Below are 26,305 nucleotides of genomic sequence, written 5' to 3' on the forward strand. Positions count from 1 at the left end.
ACAATAAAAATATATGTATATTATCAGTAAAAGATATAGTTCCAGAAACAACGACAAAAATATTATCCTAATTTAAAAAGAGTATATATCTATAAATATCTATAAACCCAAATGCATGTTAGTTATTTACAAAAGATTAATTTTTTCTAAATATCATGGATATTCATGTTTGTCTTCTTCTTTTTTAAGTGGTAGGCCAAAATATGATTCTGAATCTGAAGAGACCTGCATTTTCCTACAAATAATGGAAGGATAGAAGAAATGAATATGCTTATTTTTTTTGTTTTAAAATATCAAACTATAAGAGTATTACTGAAAAAATAGGAGAATACAAAGATTATGTACCTAGATAAAATCCGTCTTAATTCATTATACATCTCCTTGTCAATAACTTCTTGCATCTTGAAAAACTGTCAGATTTTGGTTATCATAAAAATAACCGTATAAAACGCTCCAGGTTTATTCAATTAAATTGATTGCTTATTATAGAGAAGAATTTAATTAAAACCTGTAGAATTGTGACATCTTGTTTTGCATTGAACTTTCTGAAAGGACAAAAGAAATGACATTAATCCTTGTTTATCATTGACAAAATGTAAATTAAACGAAATTACATATTTTTTTGTTAGGAATTTTTTTTAATAATAATTACCTGCAATGATATTGTTTTGGTTCGAAATAAGTTAGTTGTGTTCTTCTAAGTTCATGGCTGAAAAAAAAGAGTTAAAGTTTTAACATAGTTGGTATATAGGACGAAATAGACGGAAATATTTATTATGTAACAAAAGTTTATTGCATTACCTTTTATTTTTTTGTTCCAATATTTCTCTTTTTACCATCTTCCATAGTTGAGTTTTGTCTGCTTTAACTGTACCTCCCCAACCAATAGAATAAATTTTGATTGGATGAACCTGTGTCAATTGCACGTTTGATCAGTAACATTTAAACAAAAATATGTATCATCAGTGTAGTTGTCACTGTCATTAATTATGTAATCCTTACTTTATTGTCGATTGGTCTCATTGATGCAATTGATTGCTCATCCTTCCATGTATTCCATAACGATTGAAATCCTGTTTCCTATAATTTATTGCATATATGTATCACAATATATTGCAGTAGTGTCCTATATATATTACTTTAGAATTAAGTAATGATATATCCCAAATAAAACATACCTCTACCTTTTATTAGTTTTAAAATTTTAATTTTTATAATTTTATTGCTAAAATTATAAAATTGATAGCAACATTTAAAGAAATCAAATTTTGAATTCTTTTCAAAGTATATACAAACATTGCAAATTATAATTTATTAAAAAACTAATAATGATATATTTTAAGGATGTATGATATAATTTTTATAATTTATATATGTGAATCGTAGTTGGTGCATACCTGTTGGGATAAGTAGAGGTTCCAGTTCCTTTCGCTTATCTCTTTTAATATGCTGATGAGCTCTCTTGATATCAATTTATCTGTTAAAAATCTTAGTCATTAGTTGTTAAAATTAGTGAACAAAACTATCTATTCCAATGTTGATTATGTAATGATAAAATTACATAATACACGGATTATACTTGTAAAAATGCTCACATATTTGCCAAGGACATAAATTACCTGAGGTGCAGGTAACAAAATTTCTTTGAACACCACATTCTTTGTGAATTGTCCCCTTTTTCCATCTACTGTTCCTTCTTTGACTAAGATTTTTGTGGTTGACTGAGAAATACTTCGAGATAGAGCAACGTATAATTGACCATGGCTGAACACATGTTTAGGGAGATAGATCCCTACCTTAGGGATAGTTTGCCCTTGTGATTTATTTATCGTCAAGGCAAAACTCAACCTTACAGGAAATTGTTTTCTAATAAGCACAAAGGGTAGTCCTGAGTTCTCAGTTGTTTTGTGTTTTATCCGAGGCAGAAAAGCTCTTTTTCCAGAGTGATGACCTGTTAAGATTTCCACGTCTAACATATTTTGAAAAGTTCCTCGACACAGTAGCCTTGTGCCATTGCATAAGCCTGCCTTAGGATCTATGTTTCTCAGTAACATCAGAGGAGCACCTTTTTTTACCTTCAACATATGAGGTGGCAATCCACCTGTGGAGATCGAGTTAAGATATTCTTGTTGATACAGATTATTTGTATCTCCTTCTACTTCATCAAAGGATGCTAAAATTCGTTCGTCTCCCGGAAATTGGTTGATGACTATATCATTAAGCTGTTGCACATCATGGTTCTTGGGTGTCAATATCGCCCTCTCCACCATATAAGATGCATCCCATCCATGAGATTGCAAATTTGGAAAGGTTTCTTCTATTAATTTGTGTAACGATGCCTCACCTTCCCATGGTATTGCCATGCCTACTTCTATTTGTACCAAGTCTTCACATATGGTAGGCTCAATCCCATCCCCTATGCGCATAAGATACTCCGCAAAATCACGATCATTAAGGGATCGCATATTTTGTCGCAGGTGAAGAATTTTGGTGAATGCCCACAAATGTGATTTAACAATAGAAGCTGAAATCATTTGCGACTTACTTCCTTTCGGCACAACAGGTAGTACTTGGCGAAAATCCCCTCCCATAACCATCACCTTCCCTCCAAATGGAGTATTGTTTTCTAAGATGTCTCGTAATGTGCGGTCCAGTGATTCCATTGTCTCTTTATTAGTCATTGGCGCTTCATCCCAAATTATCGCGGTCGTCTGCCTAATCAGTTTTGCAAGATCAGATTGTTTACTTATATTGCACGTGGAGGATGGCTCTGCATTGATTGGGATCTTAAATCTAGAATGAGCTGTTCGACCACCAGGCAGTAAAGTTGCAGCTATTCCTGAGGACGCAGTTACCAAGACAATATGCCCTTTACTTCTTAAGTCTGCAATTATAGCTCTGTAAAGAAATGTCTTACCTGCTCCTCCTGGTCCATCCACGAAGAACACTCCACTTTCTCTTCGATCAATTGTATTCATAATGCACCTGAAAGCTGCAGACTGGTCATGATTCAATCTTTCTATAGAACACAGGTCTTCTTGAGGAACTTCGATGGACATTTCTTCTTGAATAATTCTAGGCATGAAGTTGTCGTTGTCGTTGTCCGAGGTTAGAGCTGGTAAATCGTATTGTCCAATATGTTTTCCATGTTGTAGGAGGATGTCATTTAAATCCCTAAGCAAACGATTTGTCAACCCATTGCAGGTTGTAGTGCTTGTTGATGCGTAATCATCCACCATACATGAAAGAAACTCGTCCCACAAACTTCTTACATCTGTTGGCTCACAAAAAATTAGAATGGTGGCAAACAACCTTCTTAAAGCGCATGGCATTCTCAAAATGGATGCCTCAACCAAACATGATCTTATACTACTATCACTCTCCAACAGTCCTCGATGTTGAGCGGATTGCCTAAAGGACGAATATTGGACACCATCGACCGTTAGCAAATCATCCCAACCAGTTGGGCCTCTTACATTTGACAACAGAATACGCAAATATAATTTTTCACCTTCTGTTGGCGAAACGGTATAGATCCGACCGATAGCTCTCTTTTGTGACCTACGTCGACGCCATTCTTTTTCCTTGCTGTGCCAACTGTAATATTCTGGAATTTCCCTGTACAAAAGATGTCTAGATTGTTGGTCATCGGCCCGATTAAGTGCAAAGAATTCAGTGAGCATTGTTCTTGAGAAATAGTCATTATTAACTATTTCAGAAATAGTTTGGTGCTCATAAAAGCTCACTTGATGTTGATTTGGCAAATGAACTTGCAACCTCTCAACTGATGGGTACATTCGGTAAAGGTTGAATCGAAATATCCTCCAGCATGCCTCTGGAGCGGCAATCCATCTTGCATCAATAAACTGTTGCACCTCATCATAATGAGATCTTTTGTGAACCTCCATTGCCACACGGTCTGGTCCCTTATAGCAATACTTGTATAGATATTTTATGCTCTTGATACTGCTACATATCTCTACATTGATATGGCAATCATACTTCAGTAGTAGCCAAGGGTTGTACGGAACCACCCATCTATTGTCAATGGTGACATTTTGGTTGATAGGAATTGGAGTATCAAATCGCCTCCTATATTGAGGATATGAGTCATCACCTCGTCGTGTCTCTGGTACAAACTCTTTTGGGTAGTTGCGTTTACATTGACCGTTCTTCATGCACGGTGAAGATTGATTTAGTGTTCCGCAAGGACCATGGACCATATGCCTTAGCACTGCCTCATGTAAGTGTGGTTCTGTTTCTTTGCATGGTATTTCCGCTTGGACCAAACTATCATATTGGTCAGGATCACTCAATTTGTCATTGTTTTCTAAGATTAGCAACATATGTACGTGTGGCAATCCTCTTTTCTGAAATTCGGTGACATAAATATAACTTTTCACCTTTCCCAATACACCTTTGGTAATAACATCCTGTTTTAATTGTTCGAACTTGGCTCTGAAAATCCTAGTTGTCAGATCCGGACGATCCTGTGGAGTTTGAGTAGGACTGAGTTCCGAAGCTATTTCTGACCATGATGGATTGCATGTCATAGTTAGAAAAATATCCGGTTTGCCTTCTTTAAGAACAATAGCCATTCCATCCTCGTACCGTTGAGTCATGTCTCGACGACTGCCCACGAATGACGATGGTAATATCGTTCTTCTGCCAACATTTTCTAAAACAGATTTTAGAGAAAAGTATTATTAGTTTTAAAGTTTAAATTTAGGAACACGTAATGATCAATCATGTGGCCGTTAAGTTGAGTAATTACCAGCATTATTCTCTCCTGTGTGCAAAGCATCTTGCAAGCCTTGATACAGTTCAGCTCGAAGTTCCCTTTGTCTTTGTCGAACCCATCTTAACTTGCCTGTTTCCATTTTCACATAGTTGTCAACAACATATTGTTGAAGAAGTCGCCCCGCTTGCAAAACTGTTGAGTGATCATTGGGGCGGATCTACGAATATTGAGGATTATAGAAAATTGTTAGAAATTGTGAAATCATTTATTGGTACAAACTATCATCTACGGAAGTCTATAAATGATGTAACAAATATAGGAGTTTGTACCTGGAGCATATAGCTATAATATGTCCGGCATGATACTTTGTTTCCACGTTGAGTTCGAGTATTTATATCCCATCCATGGGTTCCAAATGGAAAAAGAAGAGGATATTGTAGTGGATCGTAATACCCAACAAACTCTTGAATCCTTCTGAGGTTACCAGCATGGGTTTGAACCTTGATATCCCGTCCTCGCACCATTGTTTCAATATCATCACCGACTATTATGGCTGCTACTTGTGAAGCAGTTGGGAGACTGTATTGTGGTTGATTAGCAGGTCGCTCTCTGATCACCAAACTACACTCTTGCACATCTAGTCGTTGTGCAAGCTGGCGGAATACATGGATAAAAGGATTATATCGGTGCAACAATTGTTGTAGCTTCAAAACCAAACTTTCATGCAGTTGTGTGTTCTCCAGCATCCTATTTTGTAACTCGTGATCAGTATCGTATATATATAGTTGCAAGAAGCGTGGCCGCGCCCCCTGATCCGGATGAAATCCTCCTATACTGTGGTACATTGATCCTTGAGCACGGAATGTATATATACCATGTCTTGCTGAAGCTAATTGTTCGTCTATGTGTACACCACACGAAGTGAATGAAAAAACATGATTGTAACCACGAATGTGTTTCCTAAAATGGTTCCCTTCTGCAGAAGGGTCTAAGAAGATGTCTAGTAATTCCTGAGGAGCATTTACTTGGGGCAAAGAGACTTTTCCTCCATTGCAACACATGTCAAATGTTTCATGGTGAAACAGACGTGCATTACAGTGTGTACATGTCCTTGTAGGAGGCAGTGTAGTTTGAAGCACTGTTGTATTCGCTTGAAAATTTCGAGCACAATTGTGGGATGTTCGGACATGGTGTCTAATTTCTGCACTCGCATAGGAATATTAAAATATAATAATGTTATAGATTTCTTTTCCTACATGTGCCAATAATTGTATGGTTAGGTACTCGGGTAGAATTTATTAATTATTTCATATTATTTTAGATAGTGAAATCAAGGGTGAACAAAGAATATATATACAACTTTTCAATTGAGGTTTGTGTTTTCAAAATTAAACGCAAGTTTTAAAAATGTCGTGTCTTTTTCTATATTTTTCTATTGCCTAAACTAATAGAGCAAATATTTATTCTGAGTTATACTGAAATATACAAAGAATATTTTTAAAATGATATAATTTTATTGTGTTTTTATGTGCTATTTAATTTTATGAAAATTTTGAATGTTGACCTCTAATTTGTAATAATTTTAATTATATTTTTTAAAATTATTATGATAAATTAACGATATAATAAAAAATTTGTCCATTAAAATTGCATAAATAGTTTTTTATGGTTAACATACATGGTGTTTTTTTATTTTGTTATTTTTGGTGGTGTTTATGTTTATAATATTTTATACATTATTAAATTTTAATTTGATAATCTTGTTATCATCAAGGGTTTATTTCCTAGTTTCTTAGTAACTATAACAATGTTAAAATTTATTTTGCATCACTAAATAATATTATGTGTCTCATAGTTTTTGCTATTGGATAAACGATGTAGTAGCATTTTTTTGAGTTAATACTTAAATCAGTGATTCATTAAAAAAAAATTTTATAACTGATAAGAATGTATATACCGTTAGCTATGTTTTTAATTTGAGATCTACATTATTTAGTTACGTGTTGACTTGTAACTTTTATTTATAATGTTTAGGTTTTTTTATCTTTAAGAAATTAGAACACTTTGTGCTATTTGTAAATTTCACCATTTATTAAATGTTTAATTTGTTAATGACCTTATAATAAAAAGGACCCATATAATTTATACAGTTTATTTTTAAATACATGAAATAGGACATCAATATTTTTGTAGTATCTATTAATTGTTGTTTTTGTGTTTAATTTTTTTTTGTTCACTTTTTGTTCCTTAATTTTAAAAGATATATGTTGTTACAACAATTTTATTATATAGTTATTGTTAGTATTATTAGTTTCATGAATGTATCAATTATTTTAAATATTTTATTTGTTAAGTATTTAATTTAAATTTTTTTATTAAATTCAGAATTTTGGTTACAATATATAATAAGCAGTACATATAATAAACATAAAAAAATGCATTTGTTATTACGATAACTAATAAGCATAATAATACAATAAGTTTAACTAATCACAGTTTATATAGTAATGATTATTATATAATGATGATGATGATAAAATATTAAAAATATAAATAGAGTACTCACCATTTATATTTGCATGACTTCTAGTATTGTTTATAGTTGGTTCATAAGAAGCAATTGGTTGAGAATTTGAATTAGTAGTTGTAACGGTGTCTTGATGTACACCTATATTTAAAAACAATGCAAAATTCATATGTTATCTACCTTTTTGAAAAAACAGAATATTAGCGCTTAGCAATAAAATAAAACGTGTTAATTAAGTTAGTTAATTTTGTTAATATTCTATGTTAAGAAGATTTGATGTGCAGACAAATTAACTTATATCGATGTATTTACATGTTTAAAGCATATAAAGATACTAACCAGATGATCTATTACTTATTTAGTTTTTCTAAAAAAATTTAAAAATAAAAAAAATTAATATTTCTATGTATTATATATAATTTTTTAAATAAATTTATTTTTACAATATTTTGATAAACAATTATATTATATAATAATATAGTTAATAAAGTAATTATTTAATAAATTTTAAATATAATAATTTGATTATTTGTCAAGTAATATAAAATAAACTTTAATTATTTCATATTTTTATGTTGTAGTTTAAAATATTATTTTTTAATATTATAAAAATTGTCTTACATAATAATTAATCCTAATAAATATAAAATACTTATATTTTTATTTATCTATTTTATATTTTTTAAAATAAAAAACTTCTACTTTTTAATATTTATATATATATATACTATCTATTAATTTTTTATATATTAAATAATTATAATAATATAATAACATTGAAATCAAATAATATATTAAATTTGTTACATTAAAACTAAAAATTATATATTTTATTCTTGAATTTAACAAAATATATTTTTAATAAATTATATATGATGAAAACTATTTTGTGAAAGAAATTTGTACATCAATTTTTTTAGAAATAATAAAAATAAAAAAATCATCTTATTATAAATATATAATTATAAATATTATATGTATAAAACTATAAATGTTAAATTTAAAAAATAATTTTAAATTATTATCTATTTAATATTACCACAAAATAAATATGAATAAAAAAGATTAGAAGAGAGAGTCATAAGGTGGCATATATATTAGAGAGTCTAAAAAATAAATGAATATATACCAATTTTATATCAGTCACTATTACATACATATATGATACATATACATAGTTGATACATATTATTATTCAATTTTTTTAAAATAAAAAAAGTAACATTTCAGGTATTATATATAATATTTTAAATAAACTATATTTTAATAAATATTTGATAAAAAAATTATATTATATAATAATATTTTTAACAGAAGTAGTTAGTTAATAAGTATTGAATATAATAATTTAATTATTTATCAAATAATATAAAATAAAATTTAATTATTTTTTATTTTTATATTACAGTTTAAAATATTATTTTAATATAATTTTTTAATATTATAGAATTTTTTTTGCATAATAATTAATTTCAATGAATAAAAATATTTATATTTTTTGTATTTATATGTTTTATCTTTTTAATTAAGTAAGTTTGATTAGTTTAGGTCTTACTAATATAAATAAATATATAATGTGATAGGCATGTATTTAGAATTATATTATTTATATTATTTATTCCGTTTTTTTTTTAAAAATTGAAAAAATAAAAAGTTAATATTTTCATGTATTATATATAATGTTTTAAATAAATTAATTTTAAAAATATTTTAATAAAAAATTATATTATATAATAATATCTTTAACAAAAATAGTTAGTTAATAAATTTTGAATATAATAATTTAATTAATTATTTATCAAGTAATATAAAATAAAATTTAAATTATTTTATATTTTTATGTTACAGTTTAAAATATTATTTTAATATAAATTTTTAATATTATAAATTTTTTTATATAATAATTAATCTTAATGAATAAAAAATACTCATATATTTTATATTTATATATTTAATTTTTTAAAAATAAAAAGTTTTGTTGTCATTTAAAGTATTGTGTATTAAAGTATTGTCATTTAAAATATTTATTTATATACTAGGATATTTTGTATTTATTAGAGTCTATTAATACTCTTCTTTTATATTAACCTTTGATTTTCATATAATAAAATCTAACGGTTTATATAAATATGGCACATTTAATAAGCACATAATTATTGTGCTCATTTTAGACATATCCTATTTTTAGTTATCATATACATAGTAATTAAACTTAGAGTAATGTTATATGTACATTGTACACCAAAATCAGCCATCAAACTCAGTCATGAGTATAAAATACATGTTGGAATATAAATACACATTGAAAATAAATTAAACCACACATTATTTATACACAAATATATTGATGGCTGATTTTAATGGCTGATTTTGGTATACAAATAATATTTTTATCAAACTTATATATAACTGATTTTTGTTTTTATATTTAACTGTGATATAGTCTTATATTTATTATTTGGAAAAGAAAAAATAAAAAATGCTAGAAAAAAAAATTAAATAAAGGATCGGAGGAAAAAACTAACGCAAGAAATTTACACTAATTTAAAATAGTTGATTATAAAATAGTTAATAGTTAAAAAATATTAAATTATAATTTAATTAAATTATTTAATTATTTTTAAATATCAATTTTTAAAATAACTGCACGTAAATTTTTAGTTTATTTATATTCACGATTCAACTCCTCTAATTTTCTGGCGTACAATATTTACAGCCATTTATGAATGAGAAGCATTATCTTGTGCCTAGACTATATACGTTGATACCATTTTCATTATTCCATACTAGCGGCTCACCAGGCACTGTCGTGCCTGTTGAGCCGCTTTTCTATTGAGTTTAAGAAATTAATTTTATATTTTTATTTTAAAATTATAAATTTAATAATAATTAAAAAAAATTATAAAAAAATAAAATATCTTAAATTATTTAACATGTAAAATATTAAAAAAATAAATTTAAATTAAAAAGTAAGATTAAAAAAATATTAATTTGCTATTATGTGTAATAAAATTAATATAAAAATTTATTGATGTTATTTAAAGATTAGTTATTTATAAATATTATTAAATTTATTTATTTTTTTAATCCTATTTAATTAGAAAAAAATTTAAAATTTATATCTAAAATATTTTTTATCTCCATCCATAATTCTAATAGATAAAAAAATATATTTTTTTAATTTAATATTAAAATAATAGTACTTTTATTTGACATTTAAGTAAAAATTATCTTTTGTAAATAACTATCATGTATTTTGGTTTATATATACTCTTTTTGAATCAGAATAATGTTATTATCATTATTTTTTGAATTATATTTCGGTTTATAGTAATTTTAATTTTAATAAAATATGATATAAATAAAATCACATCAACATTAAAATAAAAAATACTTATCTAATAAATTTAAAGAGTGAATGATATATTAACAAAAAAATAAAATTAATTTCTTAAAAATAATAGAAAAGCGGCTGAAAGTGTCTGTTCAGCCGCTTTTTTATTGAGTTAAAAAAATATTTTTATTTTTTTATTTTTAAAATTATAACTTTGATATCAATAAATAAAAATTAATTATAAAAAAATAAAATATTTTAAATTATTTAAGATATGTAAAAAATATAAAATAATTAAATTTAAATTAAAAAACGTAAAAAGTTATATTATTATTATGTATACTAAAATTAAGATAAAGATTTACTAACATGGTTTACAAATTAGTTATTTATATATTAAATTTATTTATTTATTTTCTCAATCTTATTTAATTTGAAGCAAATTTAAAAGTTTATATTCAAAATACTCTTTATTTTTATGTATAATTCGAATAGATAAAAAAATATTTTTTAATCTTATATTAAACATCTTTAATTATTTTTAGTTTTATTATTATTTTAAAATTATTAATTTTTATTTTGATTATATCATCTTATCATATTATACACTATCATTTTTTCTTATCATTCTTTTTACATGGATAACTATTAGTATTATCGTCTCACCGTCACTATTATGTTGTATTGTTTTTATTTTTTCTTGTTTTCTTCTTCTATTAACCACAACCGCAATCAATTACCATAATACCATTATGGCAGCTCTTATTTTTGTTCATCACTTTGTATGTGAAAGACAAATTAAAAATATATAAAAATGAGTTAACAAAATAATTTATGAGAGTTCTTCAGTTTATTATTGATAGGTATATACATGTCAAAAAAAATTAAAAAATAAATATCAGATAAAAAAATAATCATTTTTTAAAATTAAATTGATGAGAGAAAACTTTGTATGTGAAAGACAGATTAAAAATATATAAGAATGAATACAGTTTGGTAAGTAAACTGAAGAGAAAGGAAAATGAAGGTGAAAGTTATGCGTGAAATTAATATACGCAGTGAAATGGTATAAAATTTGCAATTGTAGTAAATGAAAGCGAGGAAAAGATGGAGACGATACAATCACGATATTCAAGGAAGGAGAATGATGGCAACAGTAATAATATAGAAGAGTGCACCTAATGGTGAGAGGAGAAGCACTAAAAATTGAATAATGAGATCAAACTTGGTATAAACTATTCACATAAAGAATATACCAAAAATAAAACGATAAGATCCATAAAAAAATTATTTATCACCCCTAATTATTTTTTTCCTCCTTTCATACATGGCGTCGAAAATTAACATTTGGCATAGTCATTATCTAGTTCAGAAAATTACAAAAATTCATCCAAATAATTGTTACATACAGAGAAGCACATTCAGACTTGAAAAGAGAAGTAAGAAAATTTAAAAACGGATAAAATTAATTAAATGGATAAATTATTGGAATAAAGAATTGAAGAAGATGTTACGTTTTCTACAACTATTAGTGAAATATAGAATAAAAATAAGATAGGAGAACACTTGCTGTTAACGGTGAAAGTTCTTTTATCTAAAGTAAATTTGGATAAAAAAACTCTGTATCCACATTATATATTGTTATAGATTTCTGTTACTTGTGCATGTTCCATTGTCATGCGTTTCTATTTCTGTATGTTTCAAAAGTAAAATATAATTATTAAAAACTAATTGAATTCATAATAAAGAAAATTAGTTATCGTATTACCGGTATCAAATTGATGATGGGTGGTGGTTCTGCTCATTTGTCTAATTGTAGTCAATCAGGCTACTCCTATGTTTGTAGTTAATCGAGTACCTCTACCTGCGTTTGGCATTGGAGTTGGAATTGGAGTCAGTTGATATGACAACTTATTTTCCTTGTTGAATCATCTCCCGATGAGTTGCTGTCTTTATTCTTCGATCATGTTGTCTTCTTCGCCTAGCATATTCTGTTCAAGTAGGTCGACTTGACGTGATTGTTGATTTTCTGAAGTTTCCGCCTAGCATATTCTGTTCAAGTGGATCGACGTTGACGTGATTGTTGATTTTATGAAGTTTCCATTTCTATTTGTCAGAAAGATAGCAAGATGCAGAAAAGAAAAAGGTTTGCGAGACCAAAATTGAAAGTAAAAAAAGTATTTAATTCTGTTGGGGTTTCAGTTTTTAAATTGAGTACGTAGTGGGAGCAGTTTTTTATTGGAAGTAAATCAGTTTTAAAATATGTCGTGGGTTGAAAATGAATCAGTTTAATACTCTGTTGTGAGATAAATTCTTTTTTTATAAAAAAATAAAAAATTGAGGACGTGGTAACAATTTGTTATATTGAATTCAGTGTGTAACAAAAATAAAAAAGAAATAGGGGTAAAATAGGGAGAAGAAATTAGATACCAAACTTTTCTATCCCATTATATATTGGTATAGATAAAAAAAATAGTTATTATGACAAAAATAAAAAATAGTAAATAGAAAATAATAGAAAAAATAGTTATTATAATAGAAATCAAAGTTGTCAATCATGCAATGAGACTATTTCAATTCAAAAAGAATAAAAGAAAATTCAAATATAAATTTATTTGATATTAAATAAAATAAAATGACATAAAACATTATTATTTACCGTATAAATTAAATAAAAAATTACCAATATTTTTAAATAAATATTTTATATAACAACTGTCAAGCAGAATTTACTGAATAAAAAAAATTGAACATCAAACTCCCATATTTTTTTTTTGTATATTGTTATTTTGTTATAGTATAAATAATAGTTTTCGAATTATCTAAATATTTTAATATAAATTATTTAATATTGTCAAAGCTAAAAAATTTAAGAGATAAAATTAATATTTCTTCTAATGATTATTTTTAAAATCATAAATACACAATAAAAAATTAGAATAAATTAAAATAGTACCATAATAAAAAATAATTCAAAAGATAAAATTAACAAACTAATGAAATATATATACACAACTAACCAATGTTATCATCATTTAGAATATTATTTGGACCAATTCTAATACTTGAATATCTAAAAACAGATTTTTAACATATAAATAATATTTTTTGAATTTCATAAATATTTTAATATAAATGATTTAATATTATCTGGACAAAAAAACTTCAAAAATAAGATTAATATTTCTTTTAAGAATGATTTTTATCAAAATTATAAATACATAATAAAAATTTAGAGTACATTAAAATAGTACCATAATAAGAAAAAATTCAAATATTAAATTAATAGTGTAAATTTTTTAAGTGAACAATTAACAATCATAATATACTGTATTATAGATATATATAACATAGTATATTAGAAATAATTAAAAATTTACTAAGTATGAATTAAAGATTTTAAAAAATAATAATTTATACCACTAATATTATTATTGTTCTATCTATTACTTAAATTTGGACCAATTTTATTATTGTTTTGAATATCTGAATATTTAAAAGTAAATCTATTATTGGCATAAGTCTAATGTATTTTTAAAATCTATCAATGTATTCAATAATATTAATAAGAGATGAGATGAGAAGAGAAAAATGGGTAAGAAGTAACAGGTGAAAATTACGTCAAAGTGAAGTGATGGGAGTTTTTCAGAGATAACTGACATTAAGTGGAGAAGTTGATTAGAAAGGATAGTATTGGAAAAAAATTTTGGACACCAAACCCATGTATTGCCATTATATATTGTTATAGATATATATTGTTATAGATATTGTTATAGATGTTGATTAAACGCGTAATTCCTCCAATCAACGACAAATACTATTCTTCGGTTTTGAACTTTCGTGGTACCTTCCGCCTAAGACATTAATTTATTTGGGATTCCTGGAAATTTTCCTTCGTCTTAATAAGTAACGACATATCAACATTAAACGGAATTGTCATTCCGTCAAAACTGATAAGGAAAGATGAAAACGATTGATGGGGCACCAGCCAACACGCATTTGTATTTGTTAAGATTAGAGATATAATATTTTTCTATATATCGATTAGAGTTTAATGTTAGGTGAAAATTTAAATGCATTTAATTTTACATAAAGTTAGATAACTAAAAATCATTAAATAATCTAAAAGATTTAATTAAATTATCATTTAATAATTTTTAGGTGATTACTACGGTACGATAATAAATTAATACGTACCGATACGTTTAAGATATGGACAAATAATAATATGACATGTGGAATTTAGTTTCCACGTCAGCATTTAATTTTTTTTTTTTAAATATATAGTATATCACCACTTTTACTAAAACACCCTTTTAATTAAATAAAAATAAAAAATATTTATTTATTTAATTTTATAAAAAAACTTAAACATCTTTTCTTTATATGATTAAACAAAAATATCTTTTTAAATTAATCAAATTTTAGAGTTCAATTAATCCTAATTTTATAAATTCAAATAATTGAAAAAATAAAATAAAAACATATTAAAAAAATAAAAAATAAAAATTATTCCTCATCTGCTTTAAATATATTAAAAAACAAAGAACCAAAATTGTTCTTCATCACGCCTTTGAAGGATTAACCTTCTTCATCTTCTTCTCTCCTCTTCCTATCCCCTCTCTCTCTCTGTCTCTCTGCTCGATTTCTCTCACTGTGCGTCACAGAGCATCGCTTCTCAGCCTTGCACCGCCGCCGCACCAAACCTCCATTGCACTGAACTTCCATTGTCTCGTCACACCCCTTTCCGGCTCTTTTATGTATTGCTCGCGTCGTTTCCCTTCGAACCCTAATGTGCATTTCTCCGCCACCGTCTTCGTCGCCTTCGTCTACCTTCGCGATTTTATAAAACTACAGCACCGATTTCAGCGGCACTAACCATAACCAATGGCGTCCGCCGAGCAGCCATTGAAGAAGCGAAAGCACGACACTCTCCCGCAATCCCCACTTCCACACCACTGCCGCTAGCACCGCCGCCACAATCTCCTCAAACCCTAGCTCGTCTGCCTACTCCTCCTCCTCCGCCTCTGTCACAGGATGAGGTCGTCACCAAGCAGAGGAACAAAGATGAGGTTCGAACCATGTTTGAGAGCTACCGTCGCATCAAGCTCTTCTTGTCAAAGAAGCAAGGTGATTTCATCCATGACCTTGAACAGAGCTTCTTCGCTCTCGTAAATGCTTCCAGAGGTAAACACTACTAAACAACACTTCATAGTTCATTCTCTATCTTTTTGGAGGGTATAAATTTGAAATCAAGGTTAATGAATTTGAGTTTGTTTATATCATTCAGACCCTAATGTACCATTCTTCTCTTCCTCAGAATATAGCGTTTTCTCATATCTTTCTAATTCAGTCAACCCAATTAGATTCTGATTGAGATCTCTAAACCTTATCTTGAAAGAATACAGTTTTTAGCACCAGCATATCTAAGGAAGATGAAGCCCTCAATTTGCTTAGTGCATATAACTATGTAATTTCATCTGATCAAGACCAAATGAAAGTAAGCATAACAAATTAAAAAAGCATCACCTATTTCATGTTTATTTATTTTGTCAAAATTGAATGTTGACTAATATTGCTATATATATGTATACATGTAGGGATTAACAAAGACACTAGACTTTATAATTGACAGAGCATTGTTGATCATCCTTTTGATCCTTACATAGCACTTCTAAATTTGTTTTAAAGCGTCCATTTATTCGCATGTTATTTGTTGCAATGTCTTTTGTTTTCAATAAACCTGTTTAAGTTGATTCATATCTTAGTATGATGCATCATCTAATTTGAACTCTAATAGTGGATCACTTTATCTGAAATGCTTGAGCTTACTATGTTATTATGAATATGATTGCAGCCTATTCTTCAAGCAGGAAATAGAGCTATCTCTGATAGGACTCCAGAATGCTGGAAGACTTCCCTTGTAAATGTTGTTGTTGTAAGTATATTAATCATGTGAACATTCTCTTAGCAGTTGACAATTTGCAGTAAGTCTGTTCCCCATAAGTCTTACAATTAGGAACAAATCACAAAACTTACATCAATGGGGTACTGTTTTGGAAGGCTGAGTCAGAAGAGATTAGGAAGAAATGGTTTAAGGGAGTTGAGAATGGGTGTAATTCGTCTGGCTCGAGCTTATACCGAAAATGAGAAGATCATCAAATTTGAAGGATGTTATCATGGCCTCGCAGATCCTTTTCTTGTTAAGGCAGGTAGTGGAGTTGCGACTTTAGGACTTCCTGACTCCCCTGGTGTCCCTAAAGGTGCTACTTCCGGGAACGGCATCCATAGCTCCGGCGCAGCGTAACCGGGGGTTCCCCTGCCTCCTCCTCCACCGGTCATAGATATATGAGTGTTATCCCTGTTATGAAGCTTTGCCAAACCAAAATCGGAAACCTTAGGATTGAAATTCCGGTCTAACAAAATATTGGCCGGTTTAATGTCATAGTGAATAATTCTTTGTTGGCAGTCTTCATGCAAATAAGCAATGCCTCTTGCAGTTCCAACCGCTATCTCATGAAAAGCTTTTCAAACCCTAATGTATTGTTTTCTTTTAACAAATACTGGTCAAGAGAACCATTTGCCATGCACTCATAAACCAACGCTGTCAAGTCTTTTCCAAAACAAAATCCATATAAGCGAACAAGATTGAAATGGTGGAGTTTACCAAGCGTTCCCATTTCAGCCATAAACTGTGCTTGAATGATCTTGTCAGAAGTTCCATGCAGAACCTTCACAGCCACCATGGTGCCACTGAAAATTCCTTTGAAAACTGTTCCAAAACCTCCCGAGCCTAACAAATTGGTGTAGTTATCGGTTGCAATTCGAAGTTGCTGATGAGTGAATCTGATTGGCTTCTCATTTTCGATATCATTCAAGAACTTTACTATAGTGAGCGCAGCAAATTGTGGTTGCTGCTGGTGATGCCTTTGGAACTTAGGTATGTCCTCCTTAAAACTTCCGCGGCATGCTAAATACAACCCAACTAAGAGGCCCAACCCCATAACTGCATTGTTTTGGCCATCAATTAGAAACCAAAAAATTAAACTAACACACAACAACGTAAGGCTAATTAGCTAATTGCATTTCCGCTCTAGATATTCTTAAGCATTTCTTTTTCAACAATCCACCAATAAATAGAGACGAATATATTAAAAATTCAAGTTGTCATTATGGAGATACAGAAAAACTTAACCTGATGGAAACATTATAACCCATTATTGGTTAAAATATTTGGTTCATAGCCTTTTTATTTTATTAAATTAAATATTTACTTTAGTGTAACTAAAAACGGATTTGGATCCTCTAAAGTTTAAATTTCACTTTAGAGAGTAAAGTGTGATCTTTCACCATTGATTTTATAGGTGGGACCAATAATAAATATGAAAGAGAAACTATTCAAGGGTAGAAGATTACATTTTACTCTCTAAAGTGAAATTCAAACTTTAGAGGATCCAAATCCACTAAAATTATTAACCAATGATTTATTTGAATAACACCAACAACGAGTCTTAAAATTGGTCCATTTCAATTAGGAAAAGTATATGAACCAATTCCAAATCAGCTAAGAATAGAACAACTTAATTAATTATAAATATAGTAATTAGTTTTATTTATTTATGATTTAAAATATTATTTATTAAATGTTTCACCACATATTCAAATTAGGAGGAGATACGTTCAGTATCATTACAACGTGAATCACGGAAACTGATTCAACAATGCTTCCGTCTCTTCACCATCCTTCTCTCCAAATGTCTAAAACATGATAAATCAGAAAATAGATTCAAAATCATCCAATTTACAAAGAAAAAAAAAAAATCCTAATGCCTAGCATAAACACCATCCACAAGATTTTAGATTCACCCAGAAATATTTGGCTGGTTTTTGACTGGTACCCTCTTGGTTCCCTAGCATTGTTGTTTCAATTAAAAGACACTACACCCTAATTTAATGTTACTAATTAAATTTAGAATTAATTTATTCTTTTAACTCTATTATTCACATTGTTCACACATTGTTCAAAAATGTTGTTGCTTACCTATATTTTTCCCCTTTTCTATATTAATACAGCCATGTCTTGGTTTGTTATGTTAACATTCTACTAGTCATCATTTAATGAACCATATTAGCATTTACTGATTTACTAAAATAAAAAATCAATACTAATATTTATATGGATTTTGTTAAGATTAGAAAAAGTAGAATAATTTTATATCGAAAAAACTAAAGTATTTATGTTTCTAATGAGATATTAAATGCCAAAAAAAGTCATTTCTATAAAACATTTTTATTTATTTGAGTATTCTTAATTCAAGTACTACTGCATATAAAAAATTAATCTCTAATTAACTATTGAAATATACGTATTTGATATTTATAACAAATTTAATATATTGACATAAAAAAGTTTGATTATTAGATTTTTGTAGATATGATTATTCTATCAAAATAGATTTAATTATTTTTAATCATTGATTACTTTAACATGCATAAATATACAGAAATGTATAATATGTAATTTAGAGACTAATTTTTTTATATTTATAAAATTTGTTCTTAATTGTCAAGACCCTTTAAATTGTATGAAAAACAAAAAAAATGCATATTTAATTTTATAAGCAAAACTCTTTTTTAAACCAACAGTATGCGATATAGTAGAGTAGTCTAAAGGCAAGATGTTTTTATCTTTCACATCTCCTGATTTGAACATATATATGGTGTTATATGCGATATCGAAAATTTTCTCTAATACATACACCTCAAAGCTTTTATCAAAATCGAATTTGACAATATCAGCATAATTTTAAAGGCCTTTAAAATAGACTTTAAAAACGTTGGGCATCAGAATTATGAAAATTATAAAATATAGTATCGATCTTAGAGATATAAAATGGTTTCATGACATCAGCTGACATAAAATATTTTAAGTAAATAAAAAAAAACTATCGAGAAAGAAAGAAACAACAAAAAGAAGCAGCATAACTACTATTTTTCTGTAAATAGAGAGAGAATAGTATGATTACTCTCGTGACAAGGAGAACACAACTTTGTCCACCGGAAAGAGCTCCTCAGAAGTTAAAAGGAATTATAATGTGTTTCTCTGCATATTGAATAATACAACTGAAAGTTGTGTTGAGAACTTTTGTGTTTACCATATCATATATCATGGAAGGAAGATTCAACTACCTAAAACCTCTTCGTAGCATTTATGAAGCTTTTAGTAGCAGCAGCGTTACGGTACTCGCTGGTACCCAGTGTTAGGTGATGATAGATGTAAGTAGCGTGTGCACTTTGCGTTTGAATTGTTATTGTTCTTGACTTCTTGTAATTCTTGTTTTGTTTCGGAGCAGGTTGGGTCAACTCGATCCGATCCATCACAAAGAAAAAATAAATATTTTAATTAAGGGTTATGCTACTGCTAGGTAAAAGTTATCACAATTTTAAAACCATATGCACAACAACTCGAGTGAGAGAGGGAGAGAGATAAACAATTAAATGACAATGTATATATGCAAGAACTTGCCAGAACTTGTCTTATTTAGCATTCATTAATCGTCGTAACAATTAATAAATTAAATGCCAAATAAGGTAAGTTATGGCTGTTTTTGACTAATTTTCTTTGGTTATCAAACATTTTCGATGCAGAAAATATTTTACATTGAAAATAGATACAAATTAAATAAAACTCTATTAAATTGACTTAATTAAATTGGTAGATAAGCAAAATAATTTACAGAATGACCGAGTCGTAGAAAGCTTTCTTTAAGGAGTATATATGTATATATCTTCAGTCACTCCTTAATCATTCTTTCTACCATCTCCTTATGTTTCTCCAACAATAATAATTCAGACACTAATGTTGAATCCTGTAATTCTCCACTATCAATTTTTTTTCCAAACCCACATTGGAAACCACTCTTGGCTTTCAGGAACATTAGTATCAGCATTTCTTCTCCCACCAATGATTTCAAACAACAACATCCCAAAGCTATAAACATCACATTTGTGAGTCACAGGGAAAGGCATCCAAAGCTCCGGTGCAGCATAACCAGGGGTTTCTCTGCCTCCCGTCATGGATATATGAGTATTATCCCTGTTGCAAAGCTTGGCCAATCCGAAATCCGCAACTTTAGGATTGAAATTCATGTCCAAGAGAATTTTCGGCGGCTTAATATCATAGTGGATTATTCTTTGTGGACACTCTTCATGCAAATAAGCATTGCCTCATGCTGTTCTAACCGCAATCTCATGAAGCTTTTCAAATTCCAAAGCCTTAACTTGTTTGAATAAATACTTGTCAAGAGAGCCATTTCCCGTATATTTATAACTATTGCAATCAAGTTCTTTTCACAAAATCCAAAGAGTCTAAGTTAAATCTCCTCTTGAGCTTGACATTACTCAGCAAATGAAACTTTCAACTAAAGTAATATAGTGGTAAGGAACAAAGTGAAGAAGAGGAAAATTAAAGAATATTCGACAATCAAAATATAGTTAAGAGAAAACTGAAAACTTAACATGAAAAGCTATCCATGTTACCGAATACTTACGGACATACAAGATCAGAACATTTTTATTGAAATTTGGTCAGCACTTAATCATAAAAAGGAAAATGAATAATCTTACATTATTAGATGTCATCTCACACCATTAAAAATATTAATAATGGCTAATTGATGGCTATACATTACAAATTTTGTTTGCCCCTAGCATTCTTCGTTAACAAGCTTGAAACAGAAATACTAGGATAATCAGAATTTATTAGTTTTTGTCGTTACTTCACCGTTAATTTAAATTTTTTTAGTTTAGTAATCTAATAATTATTGATAAAAAATAATAAATTTTTGTGTTAAAGTTATTTTATTTTATATTTTTTAATTACTATTAAAATAATGTTAAAATAAATTATTTTATAATCCAGATTATCCCTATTGAATTACAAAAATTATATATCATAAGCGTAATTAGAAATTAATGGAAGAGTTGCCTCAATCTTCCTCAATCAAAATCTTCTCTATCTCTAATAGGGCCGCTAAATTGCAACTTCTTTCGTGAAAAAAAATTGTTAAGATTTGATATATTGGAGACCAAAATCCTGAAGTCACTGTTCCTAAAACCCAGATAAAAATAGTATTTAAAGCCCAAAAAAATAATATCTTATTTTATTCTCATTTAATTCCAAATAAAAAATAATTATGACTTATTCAATTTAACATTTATAACAATAAATAAGATCACCGTTATATAGGTCATTTAATTTAAAAATAACATCATTTGTAATTATAATTAATATATGTATTATTCACAAACAAACTAAAAAATTAAATAATTTCCTAACAATAATTAATAATATTATTAGATACAACAAATGTATAATTATAAATATTTAGAAATTAATTTTATTATATTGTTAGTATAAAATAATTTTACCTATGTATCCAATTACGTAATATAACATCAATAAAAATAATTACTTTTTATATTAATTATGTAAATAATATAATTGTGTGACTGCTTAAAATATTTTACGCTATCAAAATATCAATACATCAAAATTACACTTAAATATTATATATGTAAAATTATGGATATTAAATCTCTTTTTTTTTTTGGTGACTGTGGATATTAAATCTCTTAAAAGCCGATGTTTATTACTATTATATGCTTTATATAGATATATGCTTGTTATTAATATTATATATTATAGTTAAAACGCGTTGCTTACTTCATCGAGTGTTCCGTAGCTTCTTCATACAAAGGACATATATATCAAATCAAATAGTAAATAGAAATTATGAGTGTTGTGTTGTGTTGTGTCTCGGCCGGCGTAAGATTCTCAGTTTCTCTCTATTTCTATTTTGTCTTCCGTTGTGATACAGAGATCATAAGATTTAAACCGGAGATATCTCATTTAAAAAAATTAACTTGATGTTAACATTAAAAACAACAAAATCACAATATAACATTTAGAAAATTATTATCAAGTCTATGCATCAATACATTTATTTATTATTTCATCATGCACTAAATTGAATGAGCAGTTACAATATTGGAGTCCACAGCAATCACAGAAGAGTCACAATAACTACTTGTAGTTGCAGTTGTAGCATTGCAATTACTTGATGAATATTGCTGTGGAAGAGTAGCAAAACCATTGTCCATCAAGTATTGAAATGGATTCAAAGGTTGAGAAATCTCTACTGAACCTTCCAACATTTTCACAACAGCACTCATCATAGGCCTTGATTCTGGCCTATACTGAACACACCACAAAGCTACCTTAACCATTCTTTCTACCATCTCCTTATGTTTCTCCAACAATAATTCAGACACTAATGCTGAATTCTGTAACTCTCCACCATCAAATTTTTTCCAAACCCACATTGGAAACCACTCTTGGCTTTCCGGAACATTAGTATCAACATTTCTTCTCCCACCAATGATTTCAAACAACAACATCCCAAAGCTATAAACATCACATTTGTGAGTCACAGGGAAAGGCATCCAAAGCTCCGGCGCAGCATAACCGGGGGTTCCCCTGCCTCCAGTCATGGATATATGAGTATTATCCCTGTTGCAGAGCTTGGCCAATCCAAAATCCGCGACCTTAGGATTGAAATTCATGTCCAAGAGAATATTCGCCGGCTTAATATCGTAGTGAATTATTCTTTGTTGACACTCTTCGTGCAAATAAGCAATGCCTCTTGCTGTTCCAATTGCAATCTCATGAAGCTTTTCAAATTCCAAAGCCTTAACTTGTTTGAATAAATACTTGTCAAGAGAGCCATTTCCCATGTACTCATAAACTATTGCAATCAAGTTCTTTTCAACACAAAATCCGAATAGTTTAACTAAGTTGAAATGATGAACTTTACCTAAAGTTCCAATTTCAGCCATAAATTGTTCTTGGATTCTTTTGTCAGAACTTCTAAACAGAACCTTCACAGCTACAATGGTATCGTCACTAAAAACTCCTTTGTATACCGAACCAAAACCTCCAGATCCCAATAAATAAGAGAAGTTATCAGTTACAATCTTTAACTGTTGAGTAGTGAACCTAAATGGCTTGTCCTTTTCAATGTCATTCAGAAATTTATCCATAGTGTGAGTTAAAAATTGTGCATCCCGAATCACTTGTATACCTACAATCTTAATCCTTCCACGACATATTGCTAAACAAAGTGATATAAAGATCACAATCCCTCCTGCAAAATGTGAATTGAACGAGAAATATGATGGCCAAATCATTAAATATGGAAACTTAATTAAGATATCATGGTTATAAAACAATAGTTAAATAAAATTAAACTCACCCACGATGATCATTACTAAAGCCGGTCGATCTAGTCCTCCTGAGCTTGACATTACTCAGCAAATGGAGGTTTGAAAGTACAGAAATATAGTGGTATGGGACAAAGTGAGGAAAAGGAGAATTAAAGAATATTCGACAATCGAAATAGAGTAAAGAGAAAACTGAAAACTTAACATGAAAAGTTATCCATGTTATGGAAAACTTGTGGAGATTGGAGAAGACAAGAAAATTTTATATCATACAGGAGATCAATAATGATTAAGAAGTGCTAGAACCACTCAAGAGAGAAGATTAATTAAAAAAATAGTTTAGTGTATTTAATTGTGTATAATGGATACAAGATACTATGTATACAGAATGAGAAAATCTAGGGCCAGTATTTTTATTAAAATTTGGTCAACACTTAATCAGCAAAAAAAAAAAAAAAAAATTCTATACCAATAAATAAAATCTTACACCATTAAAAACATTAATAATGACTAATTGATAACTACAAATTACAAAACCTACTGACCCTACCACTCTTCTTACAGAAATTATCATCATAATACTTACTAGCTAACTATGAACTCTCAGCTACTAATCGCTTTATACATTATTGTTCTAATAAAAAGCTTGAAAGGATCAGGCCGGTCTTTATAAAAATTATTGTATGTACGTCAGTATAATATACAAAATATATATATATATATATATCGAATTGTACAATGTACACTATAAAATATATACATAGAGACAAACCCAACATGACATAAAAGCACATACGCTAATTTCAATTTTTGTGGGACACGAGATACGGTGTGTGTATATATATATATAACAAATTTTAGATAAATTGTGATAATATCTTAATTATTAGTATTTATATCCGTAATAATATTACAAAAATATAAATTTTTTAAAATTATGTTAATTCTGTTATAATATTATAGATTATAGTACAAAAAATTTATATAATTAAATAACTGTTGATACTCTGACCCAACACTAAGGCCCAGGTCCAAACGAAAGGTCCAATCCAAAAATTGGCCCTCATTCGACACCGACCTTCTCTCAAGAAGTCGGATCTAACCACGACTTGCTCTAAGGAAGTCGGGAGTGAAGATTAGCTGGCAGATAACACCTATTTAAATAAGTAAATGCTCCTAAAATCTCTCAACCCACTTCCAGGAGGCATATCTCAACTTCCCTAAGATAAAGGGACGGTTATCCTCCTTAAAAGGTAGAACTACTCCAACGGTAGTTATTGGTTCACCACTATAAATACACTGACATCCCTCAGGTATCTCTAAGTTCCAATACTCTTTAAACTTGCTTAGACCCTTGCTGACTTAGACATCGGAGTGTCTTTGCAGGTACCACCCCCCATTCTCGCACGTACACAAGTCGGACGGAGGCTCCCAGACGCGAACCTAGTCAAAGGGCTCCCTCCTTCAGACGATTGGGCCAACCCAACAGGTTCAACCCACTAATCTCCGGTTACCCATCGTAACATTGGCGCCGTTGCCGGGGACCTGAGAGATCAACCAATAATAGCGGACAATTCACCCGAAGATGGCCACACAGCGTCTGATTCTGAGCAAGAGAATTTGGACGTTGGAAACAATAATGAGGATGTCGACGCTCACCAAGGCGTGACCAATCAGCATAAAGAAGGCACCTCAGGACTGAAAAATCCGAAAACAAAATCTTCTGAAGGGCGTGAATCAGGAAAGGAAGGACAACCCCATGCGGCTGATTTCATGGGATTGTTCCAAGGCCACCAAGGGAGCCTGGAACAGTTGGAACAAGAGCTGGAACGACAGCGAGAGGCAAAGAGAAACTTGAGGAATGAGATAGAGCGACGAAAGGAGTTAGAAGAAAAGCTCTTAAGGCTGGAGTCCACTCTCAAAAGTCGAAGCTCCCGTAGCAACCGAGAGGATTCTCCCTTGGGAGGAGAAGACCTATTCAGCGAGGACATAATGAGGGCAAAAGTTCCAAGGAACTTTAAAAGCCCTGATATGGACCTCTACGACGGGACCACGTATCCTAAGCATCATTTAAGCAACTTTAAAAGTCAAATGTACTTGGCCGACGCTTTTGATGCTACTCGCTGCAAGGCTTTCCCGACCACCTAGACGAAAGCAGCGATGAAGTGGTTCGACAGTCTTCCCCCAAGGTCAGTCACTAGCTTTGACGACCTCTCGCGAAAGTTCTTGATACAATTCTCCATCCAGAAGGACAAAGTAAAGCACGCACCGAGCCTCTTGGAAGTAAAACAGGAGGTCGGAGAACCTTTAAGGGACTACATGGAAAGGTTCAATAAAGCGTACTTGGAAATTTAAGACCTGCCCACGGAGGCAGTAATTATGGGTCTAGTAAATGGACTTCGAGAAGGTCCCTTCTCCCAGT

General features: G+C 29.4%; 2 protein-coding genes, 1 long non-coding RNA gene and 1 pseudogene across 5 annotated transcripts; 1 reads left to right on the plus strand and 3 right to left on the minus strand.

The window, feature by feature from the left end:
* Positions 1–153: 153 nt before the first annotated feature.
* Positions 154–5,802, minus strand: LOC148566966 (uncharacterized). Its single transcript, XM_088484501.1, has 9 exons — positions 5,071–5,802; positions 4,775–4,958; positions 1,620–4,678; positions 1,003–1,080; positions 802–911; positions 653–709; positions 509–545; positions 346–410; positions 154–235 (listed from the first exon to the last, which is right to left on the minus strand). The coding sequence occupies exons 1-9, from the start codon at positions 5,800–5,802 to the stop codon at positions 154–156; spliced, it is 4,404 nt and encodes a 1,467-aa protein (XP_088340627.1).
* A 9,358-nt stretch (positions 5,803–15,160) lies between these two features.
* Positions 15,161–17,188, plus strand: LOC148566967 (uncharacterized). Of its 2 annotated transcripts, XR_015880539.1 has the most exons (3): positions 15,161–15,789; positions 16,011–16,102; positions 16,460–17,188. It is a non-coding gene; the product is annotated as an uncharacterized LOC148566967 (long non-coding RNA). The 2 variants fall into 2 exon arrangements; XR_015880540.1 differs by lacking the exon at positions 16,011–16,102.
* On the minus strand, positions 16,117–19,766 carry LOC107639206 (rust resistance kinase Lr10-like; annotated as a pseudogene). Its single transcript, XR_015880538.1, has 2 exons — positions 19,629–19,766; positions 16,117–17,608 (listed from the first exon to the last, which is right to left on the minus strand). The product of XR_015880538.1 is annotated as a rust resistance kinase Lr10-like (transcript).
* A 2,851-nt stretch (positions 19,767–22,617) lies between these two features.
* On the minus strand, positions 22,618–24,232 carry LOC107637714 (rust resistance kinase Lr10-like). Its single transcript, XM_016341073.3, has 2 exons — positions 23,916–24,232; positions 22,618–23,807 (listed from the first exon to the last, which is right to left on the minus strand). Exons 1-2 carry the CDS (start codon positions 23,965–23,967, stop codon positions 22,627–22,629), a joined length of 1,233 nt encoding a protein of 410 aa, XP_016196559.1. The 5' UTR covers positions 23,968–24,232; the 3' UTR covers positions 22,618–22,626.
* Between the last annotated feature and the right edge of the window lie 2,073 nt (positions 24,233–26,305).

Source organism: Arachis ipaensis, chromosome B4, assembly GCF_059453495.1.
Source record: "Arachis ipaensis isolate K30076 ecotype BB chromosome B4, ASM5945349v1, whole genome shotgun sequence".
Lineage (NCBI taxonomy): Eukaryota > Viridiplantae > Streptophyta > Magnoliopsida > Fabales > Fabaceae > Arachis > Arachis ipaensis.